The sequence below is a fragment of the Topomyia yanbarensis genome, chromosome 3 (genome assembly GCF_030247195.1).
Source record: "Topomyia yanbarensis strain Yona2022 chromosome 3, ASM3024719v1, whole genome shotgun sequence".
Lineage (NCBI taxonomy): Eukaryota > Metazoa > Arthropoda > Insecta > Diptera > Culicidae > Topomyia > Topomyia yanbarensis.
In genome coordinates, this window is record NC_080672.1 from 46,324,146 (window position 1) to 46,341,276 (window position 17,131).

A 17,131-nucleotide genomic window follows, 5' to 3' on the forward strand; every position below is an offset into this window, starting at 1 on the left:
ATAGACGACTGAAATTTAGTAACATACTAAAGTTTTAATCCAGTGCGATAAAGAGCTTTAGGGTTTCTCGCAGGCAATATGAACAGCTTGTGAATTTAACTTAGGTGCTGTTTATTTTGGTGCTGCCATTTTTCTAACCCTTCCAATTATGCTTCACCCTTCTCCTTTCCTGCCAATAAGAAGGAAATGATACAAAGACAAGGCAAGGCTCAAATCTAGACTACACATGAGGAACGTGCCATTTGAGCCAATATACTATGATTCCCATTTCCTAACGACACACTACAACTATTACTCTCGAATGCATCTCCCGTGAGTATTATTTATCACATAAATCGAATCATTGCGCAACTCCAATCTGTTTCCACTGAAAAGCGTGAGAAATTTGTAAAACTCAAATGTAGATCATCCCAAACTAAGCCATGATTAATTTCCCGTCATAAATTCGTTTCTCTCGCAAAATCCGGTTGAACTTCGGTGCCTCTACCATCAATCAAAGCCCAAAGTAGCATCACTTCCAAAGCACCTGCCGAAACGCAAAAATCCTTCAATTTAGTTCGCATGCTTAGCAAAACCCACTCGATAATACCACCACCGAACTAATCGCATCATCATCGTCGTCGAAGCCGTCGGCAATCCGCGTTCATCTCATCGCATCGGCATTGACCAATTTGCTGCGCCACATGATTCCCTTTTCGTCTCCGTCACGGTGCATCATAAGTGTATGCCTGCATAGTGTATGCCTATATGCTAACGGTCGTCTGCCGACTCGCAGCTTCACGCGGGACATCGGAAATCACCTGAATGTTAATGACAAATCGCATCGATCGGTGGACTTACGCGCGCATTCCATCTGCGCGTGAATGCCAATAATCATTAAATCAGCTAGAAAATTAATTACGAACCACTCATCCTTCCTGTTGTCTGATGCAAACTCATGGTGTTTTTTTCTTCTCTTGCTCTTCCATTTCAGGTAAACGCGATAAACAAGTTGACGTAAACACACACACTCTTTGTCGCTCCACTACGCAGTGCGGCGGACGGCGGCACGGTAGCCTGCGGCACTGCTTGCGACAAGTGCTGGTCCTCCTGTCTTCGCGCTGTGGTCGGTCACTCACAATGATGATATGTGAAGGAAGTCATTTTAACAGTGGGTGATGCAAAACTAATTGATTCGAGAGCATGATTTTGATGAATTGACGCTTTGAGTTGTTGCGGGTGCGCGATGAGATGACATTGATAGCCGCGATGGGTAAAGAGGTAGGTTGCTGCTTCAGCAGTTTCGTATGTGATTTGGGGTCTACATTAATTTATTCACCATTTTAAACATATTTTGATTTCGTGAATTGCATATAGTCCATTTTTATAGGAACTGAGATGTACTAGCCACTGGCTGGAAATCTCCTCAATAAAGCTAATAGAATAAGCACTATTTATCTGGTAGAAATCTGATTGTTTTAAACGTATAAATTTTGCAAACAACTATAATGGTCACGCATGGTATTTTATTATGAATTAAGAACAACTCAGTTTCTTGCATATCTGCCGTTGATACTTGAAACACCCACTTCTTATTTTAATAAGTAACAAAATTTGATTTTATTAGAATTGTTTTATTACATTTTCGACGGCTATCCCCTAAATATGGGGTTCCTTGTGCAACCAAAACAATTCAAACTCAATCCAACTTAGCTCGGTTCTTACCTTGCCCAGATAATAAATCAAAAAGTAGACGTACAAATTGATTTCACCAAACAGAAAAAATTCTCATATTTTGACGGCAATCGCAATCCCTCCATTGAACTGTTTCCTGAAAGTTGAACCATTAGCCAAATGTAGTCAAACACGAAACCCAGAAGGTCGGCTTGATGCCAATTTGGCGAAAAAACTGCCTTTCTATCGCATTATTGAAATCCCACTCTGCACCACAGGACTTTGTCTACGCCGCCGATTGCATAATTTTCCCGTTTCACCTTCAACGTCACTTTCTGTGGCACGCACAAGTGTTCCTTTCCCTGTGAAATTGCCAGTAAAATGCCACAGAAAAGCGTTATTTCAATGCCACCATTATCGTCTGTCACAGCTGGCTGTCAAGCGGTATTGAAACCGAGAGAGCGAAGCTAATAGTTGTCGCTGCTGTGGCTGGTCCTGTCCACTTGAATCGTGGTCTCGCTGTCGATAAATCGATGGGAAGTTTAAACTTTGCAAAACCCGGTTCGGCAGGGTAGTTGCGAAGCTGGGGACGATGATGCGTGTGTTGCGTAGCGGAAATATGCTGTCTAACAAGGACGTAGCTAACCATTGAGCCCGGAGAATATCAAAGAGAAAACTATTTCTGCTAGCAGTGTGATCCACTTGAAATATTGAAATTTGTTGGTAATCACAAATAAGTATTCCAATTTTTTAAAACTGAGACAAAAATAAGTTTTAAATTTGTTGCTGAAATTAAAACATGATTTGTTCTTGCTTTAAGGAGTTACACCACTGTAGAAATCGAAAAAATAGAGGGAAATCGAGATCTTATCAAATGGGATTTATAATATTAGTTGTGAAGCATTAAAAAAACATTTGTTTTCGAGTAATTTTGTCTCAAGAAGCCCGTGCAGCCTTTCCCGTAGACCCATCTTTTTGGAAAGGGTCCACGGCTGGAAACCTATCTCCCGTAATTTTTAACCTAGAGCTTAAAACTAAAATTTTTCCGATTTCTTATAACAATACCAAGCGACGTACGTAGGATCTTGTTTTTTTCGCGAAATGGCGCTCTTTTTAGTGAAAAAACACTGAAAATGTCATAAAAATTGACACAAAAAAGCTGATTAAAAATAACAATAAGAAAAAAATCCTGCGTACGTCGCTGGAGAAATTAATTTTGAATATGCTGTGAAAATTTCAAAAAAGATCAAAAATCATTTGTTTCAGTTATGTTTCCGACCATGCTCAAAAATATGGTTTCGAGAAAAACGCGGTTAAATTTTACAGCACGCGTAGAGTATACGTACCGGCAGAATTGAAAATTTGAACATTAAACAATTACAATAATTCGCCTTTTTGGGATATCATTCACAGAAAAAAATATTTGGTAATTTTAAATTTATTTTCATGCACATATTTGGAGCATGAATATAAATGTAAACTTAAGTTCCACCACAAATACACACAGCTTGTCGTGCTTTCTTCAACGAATTTTAATTTAATTTTACACGTTGACTGAAAATTACAGCTTCATTAAACGGGATACCAATGCACTTTTATGTAATTTTATTTCAGTATTGCTGTAAAATAAGTGACATGTAATATCGCACGAACGAAAGTGTAAAATCATATTTGTTTTGATGCTTCCATTGAGTGCATCGAATTCAACTTAATTTTCGATCAATTTTTTTTATTCAAGCTATGTATGTTTACATTCGTATTGATTTACATGTCGTTAAAATTTCATTATTTTTTTGTGTGTTTTCTAGACTCTAAAGTACATTTTAGATCAATAAAAAATACGATTTTTTAAAAATTCTGCGGTAGTGTAAACCCTTAATTTGAATGTTTTACTTTGCTCGACAAATTAGATTCTTTTCGTCCAAAGGTGATCACGAGGAGTCTCTTAGTTTATATAAGTTTTTCTTAGTCCAATTTATCAACTCTTTAAATTTAAATAATTGTATTGACTCCAACTACATTCCATTAGCTAGAGATTAGTAAACAGGGAATGTTTGAAGGATTTGAAATACATAGATCGGAAAACTGGCAGAGTCAGTAGGAACAGGCTTGATATCTTGCGGACTAATCTTTTGTATTCTGCTGATAGAATTTGAGCTAAGGCAGAGTTTCGGAGAAGCATCGGTGGATGTCCCAGTTCGATGTTAACCGACAATTCATTTTATTAATTTCACTGCCATTAATTAAACTTTGTTTTACATTTAATACCACTAGTTAACAGCATTTCTGAACTCAGTAAGCTGGTGGTCATTTTCAATGTAAAATCGTGTGCTGAATACGAAAATTTATTCCAAAAATTTACAGTAGAACAGTTTTTGAGTTAGACTAAAAAAAAGAATTTCACCTTTAAAAGAATTAGTACGTTTAGTAAAATCCATACATCTTAGATTACAGAGCATCGATACGAAATATGACAATGTTAAATTAAATAAATGTGATTTTGGTCATCTGAACATGTTGTTTTAGTGTGACTAATGGTTCTGACGTTAGCTACGAGTTTATAGATCTTTTTTCTTAATTTTTCCTCATTTTTAAGGAAATATGAATGTTTGGTCAAGATTTTGTGCAAAATAAAATAATTCTAAGAATCACAATTTGTTGAGCTTAAATCCTGCTAAAAACCATTTTTAGTTTAAATCGGATGAAAATTGTGTTATTCAATTTTTTGTGGAATGGAAATTTTTGAGTTTCTCAGGGTCAACTTATTGAACCGCATCGATCCCAATTTTTTTCTTGGGCTTGTTTCATAATATATAACGGATTCTCTATTCGAACTCTGTTAAAAAAATAAAATGATACATTATAATGTACAAAAGTTTTGATCAATTCGCCCAAATTTCTAAAAAAAATCGCAAATTTACATTTTTACAAAATGGCCAATGGCTAGATCTGTCCAACACACAACTAGACTATCATAGGACTTTATTGAGCATTGAATCTGTCTGTTGTAGGACCCCATTTTCAACTCTTCCAATTCGTGGTGTTTTCCGTCACAAAAACGCTGGTGCTCTTGCCACAGAAGCGGATTCTTTGCCAAACCATAATTCTTTTTCGTGAAAATAAATTTGAATCTAACAGGAAACTTGCTGTAAACAGGAGCCTTGCAAAATGTGAGCTTCAGGATTTGATAAAAATTGTATTTCGCATATGATTCATCGTCGATCAAGTCTCAGCCATTGAGCTTCATCAGCACTTGATCGTACACCATGCGAGATAATTTTGACCGCTATTTGTTGTTTAGTACTTCGATTGGGTTATTCATTTTCTCGGTAGCATTTGTAGCATTTTCGGAGACGGATTTGCCAACAGTATAGCGGTTTGATATTCAGTTGTTCGCCAAATTAGCATAAGATAGTTGTGTTTTCCGAATGACTTTGGGTTATTTGGAAAGTGCAGTTTTGGGCAGTTACGAAACTTTTAATTTACTTTTTAATATCTTGACTCACAGTTCTCTGAGAATAATGCAGTAGTTTATTCACATGCTCATTTGAGAATGGACAGAATAATGATGGTGCTCGCAGGTATGAGGAAAATGACATCTCGAATCGTCCGTCTACCATTCTTATCATATGAATCATTCTGCTTGCATAGAAAATGAAGTAAAGCAACTTGGCACAGCGAACGCACCCAAGCCAAAACTACAGCAGCAAATGAAGAAGCAACTCATTTGCTCTTTAATTCTATATTTTCCCAGCATGGATGGCTCTTTTCGAATGGCTTGTAGTTTGCATCGGGTTTGAATATTTTAGCATCTCCTCACTACGTCAGTGACGTTTTGCATGTTAAGAAGCAAATAATGTCTACATTGCACCGAAAGAGACAAATTCACCGACCTGTCTGGAGCTATGTTCTATCAGGCGAAATCGGGCTCGTGATGAGAGGGCAGCATTAATGCTAGGGGGGTAACAACCAAAGAAAAATACCAAAAATTGTGAAACCAAGGAGTTAATTTGGCTTTCCCTGATTTTCGTTTGGACTGCACATAATAACTTGTCTAACATGCACTTCGTTTGACGCTATTTTTAAAAGCACTTTTTACATACCAACGAGTAATGTATTTTAGAAAGAACGGACTTTTTAGAAGACACCTAAACTTTATTTCTTTCCGTTGTAAAGTTAGTGTTGACGCCCTCTGTGCGGTAACATGTGGAACTGAAATGTTTTAACAAAACCATGCCTCGTATTAGTTACTATAATTCTCCTGAACATGCTATTGAGCTAAACTTAACCATTATTTCACAAAACTGTTTACTTCGTGAGAATCGAGTACTGATACCCAATCATGCACTGCTAGGTCTCATGCAAAACTGACGCAGACATAATTTCGCTGAAAGTTTATAAACTTCATTCAACAAAGTCGGATTGACTATCTGTTTTCGGCAAAGTTGTAGACAATCAAGTTATCTTTCTTATTTTTACTTACGGTGATAATACGATGCGTACAGTGCCACCTCGCGGCGAAAATGCGAGCTAGTAGGTTTTATACATGTAAATTGTCGAAAAATCCCATACAAATTTCAAATACGTTGGTCCGGTAGCTAGACTTGTCTGATATGATTCAAATTTGGTGTAAGTACTCCTGGGTGGACTTAGAATCGACTCTGGAGTGGGTCGATTGAGTTTTCAAAAATTCATTATTTTGCTGGGCAGTTTAATACACACATACATATAGTCGGGGCAGCATGGACAGGAGTTCAGGCGCTTAACGACTCCCTCCACCCAATTCTCGTGAACCTACTGCAAGTTGATGGATCTTGCTAGGATCTGGTGGGAATGCAGCAGCATTGGGCTCATCTAAAAAAGCCATAATTCCGTAAGCAACTCCGACAAAGCGAGTCTGTATCGCTTCTGCTAAGATCCTAAGATTTCAAGAATCAAAGATCTTAACAATAAAAGCATCCTAGGCCTCCGGAGTGCCAACATCACATGCCGGCACATCAAGATCGAAGCCAGTTATATCCTGATTGCGGCATACTGGGACATGAAGAATATCAACGAACAGGACACGGATCGCGAATTTGACAGTGGTTTTGGGCTGACAGCGTGCTGTTCTATTCTCTGAGTAAGGAAGGATGACACCGACTTGAAATGACGAGTGGGCTAACAGCTGCCTCGGTCCCGATCAAACCTCAGAAAGACACCGCCCTAGTAACAATTGATGTAAATTGCACTTGAAGCGTTCTATAAAACTTAAATTGTTACTTCAAAACTCGTTATCAATAGTTGATAGTACTAGGTTCGGCTGCTAAAAACTATAAATTTTCGGAAAAAATCTGTCACTTGATCTTAAAATCATTGAAATTTGACAAACATTTTAGTCTTCATAGAACGTGCATCAATAAATTTTTGTTAAATTTTAGGATAATATTACCCAAATTTCCAAAATTTGTGTGTAACAACTTCTATAATTTAAAAATTTGTCTTTTTGTCTAAAAGCTGCAAAAAACTCTGCGCTGGCAAACTAATCTGGCATCTGACTCCCCATGAGGGATAGTGTCAACCATAGCTTGGTCTCCCTGCTTGCATAGGATCTGACAGAACTACTCGAATATTCAAATTTACAAGTATCATTCAGTCAATCTTCTGACCTCGCACAAAGTAGAAGCAAAAAAAATCGCTACGCTATAGCAGGCTATAGGCACCAGTAAATCAAGCTAGCTTTTGTTCTATATCAGTGCACAAACAAATTGTATCGTTACCTCCGGCTGCGGAGTGAAATAAGTTTGCCAAATGAAACAGAAGTGCCCGTGCTACGGGATAACACGATTTCGATCGACTTTAATGAAACTCGTGTTAGACCCACAGTTCAGGAAGTGAAACAGTTAGTTAAGGTTAGAATGGAGCTTAATCTCGCTGAAGTTACGTACATTCAGCTGCATCACGTTTTGATCACGTTTAGAAGTTTAGCACAGGCAGTGAACTTCCTTGCAAAGAACAACATGCAACACGAGGTCGAATTTAATAACACCAGAATCAAGATCCCCGTGCATAAGGACATGGTGGACATGCGTATCCGTGATTTGGCCCCGCGCACTATGGAAGATTACATCAAACGAATCATGTCGCAATATGGATAAGTAGAATCTATTACGAATGACACCAGGAGAATGCAAATCACCGAAGGAAGGCGTGACCTCTAAGCAAACAACGCTAATCACATATCTCGGGCAGACACCAACATGGCAATTCTGTAACCATACAGCCCACTACGGAAAAACATACCGCAGTACCAATGATGACATGGATGGGAACGATAACGCGAGAGAAGAAAGAAGAAGACTGAATGATTCCCAAGCGGCTTCACCGCCAAGGAAAAGGATCTCAACAGGCAGCAGCAAACTGCGTCAACAAGATCTGCCAGACCGACATTCTTAGGGTTTTTTTTTTATTTTAACTTATTGTAAAAAAATAAAAGACCCACAGCTCAGTTGTGCTGACGCATTGAGCTGTTTCAAATAAATCTTTAGATCAAAAAATTTAAAATTTACAAGTATCAATATAGGATTATAATTCCTAGGAAAAAATAGCACAAGGCGGACTAAGGATACAGAGTGACATCACACCACAACCTAACTGAGTCCAGTTACAGCTCCTCAATCGGTGGATGATAAAAACACCATCCGCGTTCGTACAAATACTTCGCGAAATGTAAACAAACCCGCCTGCTGAGTGCTTTTCCCTCAACTATCTCATCACCAGTTCATCCTATCCTGTCGATTTTTGTTTCTATTATGTTGTCTTTATCTCCATTGCTTCAAGATCGTATCTTGCCTCTCGCTTCCTCTTTTTATATGCGTTTATATTTTTTGCCATTTTGCATGTTTGTTATTTACTTCAAAAATTTGCATTTTCATCAACATCCATCGTTTAAACGCTAGTTGGGTAACCCTTTCATGGGTAATTCAGACCCAGAATAAAAAAAAACAATAATTTAAAAAAAAAAGTCTATCAAATTGGGTCATTACGCTATATACTATTCTTAATCATTGCCGATGCAGCTGACGCTAAAGATACATAATCGTACTTTTTAGCCGTACTTTTAGGAACGTGAAACATTCAATAAAAATTATGTTTTGAGATTGATGTAACAGAGCCACACGATCATTCAACCATATTGACCCCTATATTTTTTCTGGGTTAATTGTCAAAAATCATGGGGCTAAAACTATTGTCTAATATGATCGATAGTGTCAAACAAGGACATGTTTACAATGTCGTAGAAAATCAAAAAAAATCATTTTGAAATTTCAAGGGTTGGCCAAATATGTTAAAAGTTGAGCTTAGCATCATTAAAAGGCTCATTCTCATACAGAAGCATTAATTTATTACATTCTGTTCAAAGTTATTGATTACCTGATCAAACGAAAAACCCATAGCACCTTTGATTGTTCCGATCGAGTTAGAAATGAGATCAACACAATTCTTTGTCCCCTTCAACGGTCAATTAAAATATATTTTTAGTTGCGACAGGTATCACATATGCGACAATGGCACCACTTACACATGCGTATGCATACGGGGGACATATTCCTAGCCTCTTTTTTGTTCTAGCATGAGGAATGACCCACTTGCAAATTACTATTTTGGACAGTGCATAAATGCTTAAATTAGTATTCTAGAAAAATGAGCGAAACGATATTTTCCGAAGAAATTTCCCCATATCTGTTAGTCTATGCTTATAGTTCCAATTGCACACTGGTGAGGGTTAATGATATCACGGTGTTCTTAAAACCGTTATTAACTAAAAAATGACCATAAATTTGGCATACGGCATTCGACAGATACAGTATCCAAGCATCTTCTCAGTGAATTTCAAAATGATCCATCGAGGGATTCGAGAGATATGGCGATTTGAAGTTTTATGACACGTTTCATAAGGCTACCAGCAAACACCCACGGGTTTGGTCCAATCTCTATGAACAAAAAAATATGTGTCTACTTATTTAGTACATGGCATTCAAAAGCTATAGTAATCAAGTATATCCCCTGCAAGTTTGGAAATATTTCATTGACGTAATCGAAAGTTATAACAGTTTGGATGTGGTATGCGGTCATAGATGGGTTTTCTACCAGACTTCAAGCGTGAATCCATGTTTGTCCATTGACTATTTAGATCGTTTATACGTGTCGCGATTTTTAAAGGAAACCCTTACCATTTTATTACATATATATAATGTACAAATGGTGTTATTAATATGGTGCACTGAAAAAATATGAAAATAGGGTTGTCTACCAAACGTTAAATATAATGTGTAATTTTAAAAAAATAGATGAAAGTTGGAATGTTTACTTCAAAAGGCCATATCTCAATGGTATGTTGGCTGATTCTAATTATTTTTTCATTATTGAACAGTTAATTATTGAATCGTTAATTTTCATCAAGAAGAACATAAAATAGAGTTGGCTACTTCAAACAATAGACAACTTAATTATCCTCAACTATATGTATTATCACTATTTAGTAAATATATTTATATTCAAAACGACGACCTATCAATTTCTATACATTAGTTGAATGCAACGAACGCAAAATATAAATCATGGAAAAATAAAACCATAAATTCAATACATATATTCAAAAATATGAAGGTATTTGCTGATTCAGATCAATTTATGTTATGATACGGTTTTTGTTGGAAATTTTGTACAATCGTGATTCGCTGGTTGGGTTGACAGATGTTAAAACTGGGGGATGTTGTTAGTAGGGGGATCAATGGGGATGTTATTAGTACAAGTTCATCTGCTCATATCTCTAACTATTGTTAGTTTGATTGTCGAATTGAATTTAACATGAGAATTTGACATTCAGATGTCGACAATGGACCAACTAGCGCGGAGGTCCAACTAAAAAGGGGCTCCTGTTAAAAATTGAGCGACCAGCGAATCACGACTGTGTTAGTTTTAACATTTCATATATCCATAATTTGTAGTAAACAGCAATTGCAATCAACTAATATATAAAAATTGATAGGCCGCTATTTTTAATACAAAAATAATCACTAAATAATTATAATACGTATAGTTGAGACCAATTATATTCTCTATTTATTTAACTCTATTTTATATTCTTCTTGATGAAAATTAACGATGAAACGTCTACCTGTTCAATAATGAAAAAAAGAATTAGAATCAGGCAACATACCATTGAGATATGGTTTTTTGAAGTAAACATTCCAACTTTCATCTATTTTTTTTAATTTACACATTATATTCAACGTTTGGTAGACAACCCTATTTCCATATTTTTTCAGTGCACCATATAAATAACACCTTTCGTGCATTATATTTATGTAATTGAATGGTAAGGTTTTCCTTTAAAAGTCGCGACACGTATAAACGATCTAAATAGTCAATGGACAAACATGGATTCACGCTTGAAGTCTGGTAGAAAACCCATCTATGACCGCATACCACATCCAAACCGTTATAACTTTCGATTGTGTCAATGAAATATTTTCAAACTTGCAAGGGATATACTTGATTACTATATCTTTCGAATTCCATGTACTAAATAAGTAGACAAATATTTTTTTGTTTATAGAGATTGGACCAAACCCGTGGGTGTTTGCTGGTAGCCTTATGAAAAGTATCATAAAACTTCAAATCGCCATATCTCTCGAATTCCTCGATGGATCATTTTGAAATTCACTGAGAAGATGCTTGGATACTGTATCTGTCGAATGCCGTATGCCAAATTTATGGTCATTTTTTTTAGTTAATAACGGTTTTAGGAACACCGTGATATGCAAGACATGCGGTGGCTGGTCCAACGCACAGCTTCCAGTTTTGAAACATAACCCGGTCTCGGGTAGCTCTGGTGTGTGTGTATCTGTCATATTGGCAATGATTAACATGAGTTTTGTGTGTATCCCGCAACCTTCCACACCCGATGATGATAACTTCGTTTTCTTGCTCTCTACCACTTTTCTCGTCCGCAACTCAGGTGCAATGACAAATATAACAAGTTGCCAGAGGCAGCACGTTTGCTGTCCTCCGTACACGAAGTTTAATGGTTATGTGCGTTGATTTTGCGAGAAAGGAGAAACCAGTAGGTAAATCGATGGCTTCCAGTTGATATTTATTATTGAGGATATACTACTTCCGTAAATAGTATTGATATAATTGTATCATTCGTTTGTTTGCCTTTTACACATATTTGAATGGTACAGCTCTGATTTGATGTGTCTTTTGCCGTTGAATTTCCAGATAATTTTGAAAAATGTTTTGTCTATTGTTTGTATATAATTCTATATGTCACAGAATAGTAACATCCCATAAAAACCTACTAAGTAGTTGTTTTGAGAAACACGGTATTATTCGTGGAGTACATACTGATGGTTATTGCACAGAACACAGATGTCCATTTCAAGTGTTTATGTTGTGCATAAAACAACGATCTATTCAAAAGAAAATGGGATACTGCCACCAGGTGCACTACTGAGTTTGACTACATCTCAGTTGATTTCAGAGAAATTTCACATTTATTTTAAACTGATTTGTTCAAACAAGGATTTTTTTCTGTGTGATTATAGACTAACGAAAAATGCAATAAAGCGTCATTAATATACCACGTGGTTAGATTAATCATAATTGGACAAATATGTTAATCCGTCCATCGATGTTTAATTCGTGTAGCTATGTTGTCGAAGTCACTAGGGAAATAATAGCAAATATTAATATTTCTCCACATAGAAAAAGGATCTTAACACGCAGCAACAAGCTGCGTCTAAAGGATTCAACGATCAGATATACATTTTAATCCACTTTTTTATATCATTTACATATTGTAAAAACCTGTTTTTTATGCATTTAGTAGTGCAATTGCCATAAACGCTAGGATTTCATGATTGAGCATATTCAATATAAACTTTCAAGACAAGAATACAAATCGATATTTAAATTCAAAAATTTTGTGAAAAAGCAAGGCCAAATCAAAAAATTAAACTATAGAAACCAACCAGTCGATGGGGGTCAGGTTTTGTTCTCAATGTGCTCACTAATTTAATGACTCAGCGTAAACAGGTTAATATAATTAAAGTATTTATACTTACAAGTTTCTTTAGCGAAAGATTTTGACGGAATTAAATGAATCATTTAAAGGTTTAATGAATTTTTAACATTCTTGCACTATTGAAAAGAAAATGTCTCCATATCTCACATCTTTGAAACTCGTTCGAATAATCATCCACGGTACCCTGAATAACTCTTCCTCGCTATCATCTAAGAAGCATACAAAATCGAATCTAATCATGGCTTTCTAGCTCTCCATTCATGTTAGACAGCACCACTAATTAGCAAACAAAATGTGACACCCCGGTGATCATTGCAAGATAAGAAACAGTCAGCAACCGTGTAGTTTTAATTTGTTTTACTTATATGGCGTGAAAACACTCTGCATGGGGTCGAGATACATGCTAACTATACATAGATATACTTACAGTTTAACCTAAGTAAGAGATATCGTAATGGCATCAAAGGATCCGCAATCAGTGAGACTGCAAAATGAAAAAAAACTCAGTCTAGCGTTACTTTCTTGTAACTGTCAGACAAGCGAGAGACACTTTAAATCACCGAGCCGTTTCGTGGTGAACAAATGGTCGGTTTTTGCGCTGTATTAAATTAACAAGTTAATGCATATGATAAATAGTATGCGAGGTGACGAGCTGATCTTCCGCCAAATCGGTTTTGTTATAATGGTGCATTTGAAGGTACGGAAAGCATTCCTACTGTGGTGGTGTAAATATTTAAGCTTAAACGATTTCTTTATTTGTATGGGTCCTTGAAATAATGTGTGATAAGTTCTGGATATTTTTTTTATTTCGATTGTAGAGGTTCTAACCGTAGGGTCATTAGTCTCTATTTTAAGGTTAGAAAAATTTAAAATCCAATTTTCGGGATTAGGAATTGAACCCTGTTGAGGTTCGTGCAAAGCTATCGACTTCCCTACTACGTTTTTCCCGCCAAGGTTCTGGATAAATTCATCTCACAATTGACTGATGGAGTTGGAATGGATTTTTTATAGTGCGATATGTTGCACAAATCTCTTCGGTCGTTTTTGAAAGATTATGTTTTGTTGAACAAAAGACGAAAACGGTGCAAATCAGAAACTACTCTAGCTCTTACGGAAATAGATGTATCAGGTGTTTACTAACCGTGAAAATGTTGATTTATACCTACCAACTGCAAGTTAAAGGCCATGTGTGAAGTTAAAAATAAAAGGTGTCAGGACGGATGATCTGTGTTAATCTGTGACTTGTGGAACTGTTGTAGTTCAAGTAGCTGTTCAGTAGTTAGACAAGTCAAAGATGCAAACTGATAGGCTAATTTTTCGCGATCTTGATTTTGTTCAAACTGCGGAACCTACAGACATACAATGCTGATTCAGTAGCATTGCTTATTTTGAAAACAAGCAAACGAAATTACACAGTGAAACAGAAGAAATCAATCCTAGCAATATCAGTGCTCGATTTATTGTTTCGATGATAAAGGATTTAGCGTTAGGGTCCTTTGCCTATTTTTTAGGGATAGAAAGAATTCATACTCTAGGTGAGAGCTAAGTGAGAATATGTGGGGTGCCAGAGCCCAGGTGAGGGACCATAACCATGCCCGATCCTGTACTCGATTTTGTTGTCATACATCGATAGCGTTATCATCTTTGATGCAACGTTATTTTAATTTCGTGTTACAAATGGCATTCCAGAAACAAAGCTTTTGATGCTATTTGTGATAGGTTGAAACATTTGTTATTGGTAGTGAGATGTACTTGTGATATACATCCATTCTGGAAAACATAGTCTTGAAAATGTTAGCTTCAAAGATACATAAGCACGACTTTTAGGAAAAGTACAGTTGCCTCTCAATCAACTATTACAGGACCATAAATTGCCCCCTCCGCTTCTTCATAAAATAAATCACGAAAAAATATAGATTTTTTAACCCTTGAGAAAAATATCACGCTAAGCTATCATGGAAATGCCATACTTAATTCATGAGTTTATCATCGGTCAACATCAACCTCAGCCACGGTGTCTTTGTCGAACAACTTAATTCAAAAAATCGGCATCTGTAAAACTTCGGAATATGAAAGAATGGACTTTTCCCTTTCATTTGAAAGTAAAATTAAAATATTCTGTCGGGGGGTCTTGAACAACTTTTTATTTTAAAGTTTTTTTGATTGAAAACTTAAGCTTTTTAATGAAATTAATGCGCATTTTTGCTACTAATTGGTACTATAGACATTCAAAAAAATACTAAAAGTGAGAATCTGATGAACAATCCCATTGTCTACAACTTCGTATAATGCTATAAATCGATATAAAATCACCCGAGAAAGTTATTAAAATTTAATCAGTTTTTAGGTGTGCGCGGGGCCTATGGATTAAGAAGTCGATTAACAAGGACTTACAAAAAAATGTTGGGTTTAAATGAACAGTAAATTCAGATAAATTTCAATGTATACAAAGTCCCATTCTCAGCAGAAAAAATATATTATCAGATTTTTCCGGGTCTTGGGCGAAAATGACACTTTATGAGGTGTGGTAAGGTGTTGACCAAATTTATTCGATAATCTTATACTTTTTCAAGATGTTGATTAATGTAGTAACGGATTTTATCATGCCTTTTTCATTACTTTTCTCGCTCTAGGAGATAGCTAATGTAAACTAAAACGACCCTTCTTCCTGATCCTATCCTGCCTGGTAAAATACAATTGGCTTAAATTCAAAGCTTTATATTTGAATGAACTAAAGTATACAGTTCGAGTCATTGTAATAAACAACGGATTTTATTGCAATTTTGGGTGGAGAATCCTGTTTGTCTTTATCAACATTAAAAGAAAAATGATTGAAAAAGATAAAAAGCTCTTCGAGTTTTGGATCCATGTTTGCTATCTTTTTGAATTTATAGATGCAGATTTTTGCTTGTCCTCAAATTTTATTTCCAAATCGAGCACACAATCTTAGAAAAAAGAATAAAACCATGTTTCATAATTTCCTTTAAGAAGAAATTCCGGAGTCGTTACTCGTTATACACGGATCACAACAGAAAACGAACAAGAAAATATCAGGTTGTACCATACATTCAAGTAATAAAAGTATGTTTATTGAAGATTTCCCTCATAATAGGGGATAAGAGCAAAGACAACATATCAAGAAGACAGAGTTGCCAGTTCAGTTCAGTGTCAATCAGGATTCTCAATCGAAATCAAATCAAATGACTGCATATATAATTGAGTTTGATCAAATATAATGTTAAAATTTAGGCCAAATATAGATATCCCACAAGATGCTAACGAGCAAAAAGGTGGATTCAAGGTTACATCAAGCATACTCCAGAATGAGTGAAGAAAAAAAAGAAGAAACAAATACAGTGGAGACCCGATTTTATCCGCACCCGATTTTATCAGCTTTTTAACCCGATTTTATCTGCTTCATATGAAAATTGATAGTTGGTAGTTTAATGGGCTCTAGCAAACGAACCAAGTTGAATTCGAATAAATCCTTTCTTAGGCATATATTTCTTATCTTAGAGATCCGAAAAATGCAAAAATAATTTTTTTTTTTTAATTTTGCAAAGTCAGACCCCCTTAAGGGGAACGTAAAGTAAATAATCAAAAAAGGTTGCAAGGCTATATCTAAGGAACAAGGAAGAACATTTTAAGAGCTTCGGTTTAATAAAAAGACAGAAAAATATATGTCCCGATTTTATCAATGTCCCTGTTTTATCAGCTTAAAATTCGCCAAGGGGCTGATAAAAACGGGTCTTTACTGTATATCTGTGACAGAAAAAAAATGTTTCATTTTGCTGCATTGCCCAGCATCTTTCAAAAGAGTACTAATTTCGTTCAAAGTTTATCTACTCTTCTCTATATCTCCATGCTCCTAAAATATCATTGGTGCGCATAAAACGGTGGAATCTGGAATTATGTTTTTTTACCCTTCAAGGTGGGACTTTGCTAGCATTCAAGTTCTTCTGAGCACACTGTTAAAATAAGGCAATCCATTTTTTTACAAATAAAAATGTTTTTGGAACAAAGCTTCTTAACCAATAGGCTCCGTGCGAATCTAGAAACTTTGATAAAAATTTAATATCGCATATTTGGTAATATTTGAATGACTAAAGTACTACCTAGGGGCAAAAATGTGAACCAGTTTCATTGAAAAACTTATGTTTTCAAACAAAAAAACTTTAAAATAAAAAGTTGTTCTGGAGCCCCCGATAGAATATTTTAATTTTACTTTCAAATGAAAGGGAAAAGCGCATTCTATCACGTGCTGAAGTTTTAGCGATGCCGATTTTTTTTTTGAATAAAATTGTTCTACCAAACACACCGACCGTGCAGCACAATACACATCGTCAATTATTTCATACAGCAACATACATTTCTCCTTCGATAATCAAGTCTAGTTTTTTGCGCGAA

General features: G+C 35.8%; 1 protein-coding gene across 25 annotated transcripts in view; it reads left to right on the forward strand.

Annotated features, from left to right (window-relative positions):
* Positions 1-17,131, forward strand: part of LOC131693868 (uncharacterized) — a 293,335-nt gene that overhangs the window by 225,775 nt on the left and 50,429 nt on the right. For 21 of the 25 annotated variants that reach the window (XM_058982095.1, XM_058982092.1, XM_058982114.1 and 18 more), the window contains one exon: positions 974-1,260. The exons of the other annotated variants lie outside the window; for them this stretch is intronic. In XM_058982095.1, the coding sequence (XP_058838078.1) occupies positions 1,231-1,260 (30 nt within the window). In that variant the 5' untranslated portion in view covers positions 974-1,230. The remainder of the gene's footprint in view (positions 1-973; positions 1,261-17,131) is intronic. 25 annotated transcript variants of the gene reach the window in all.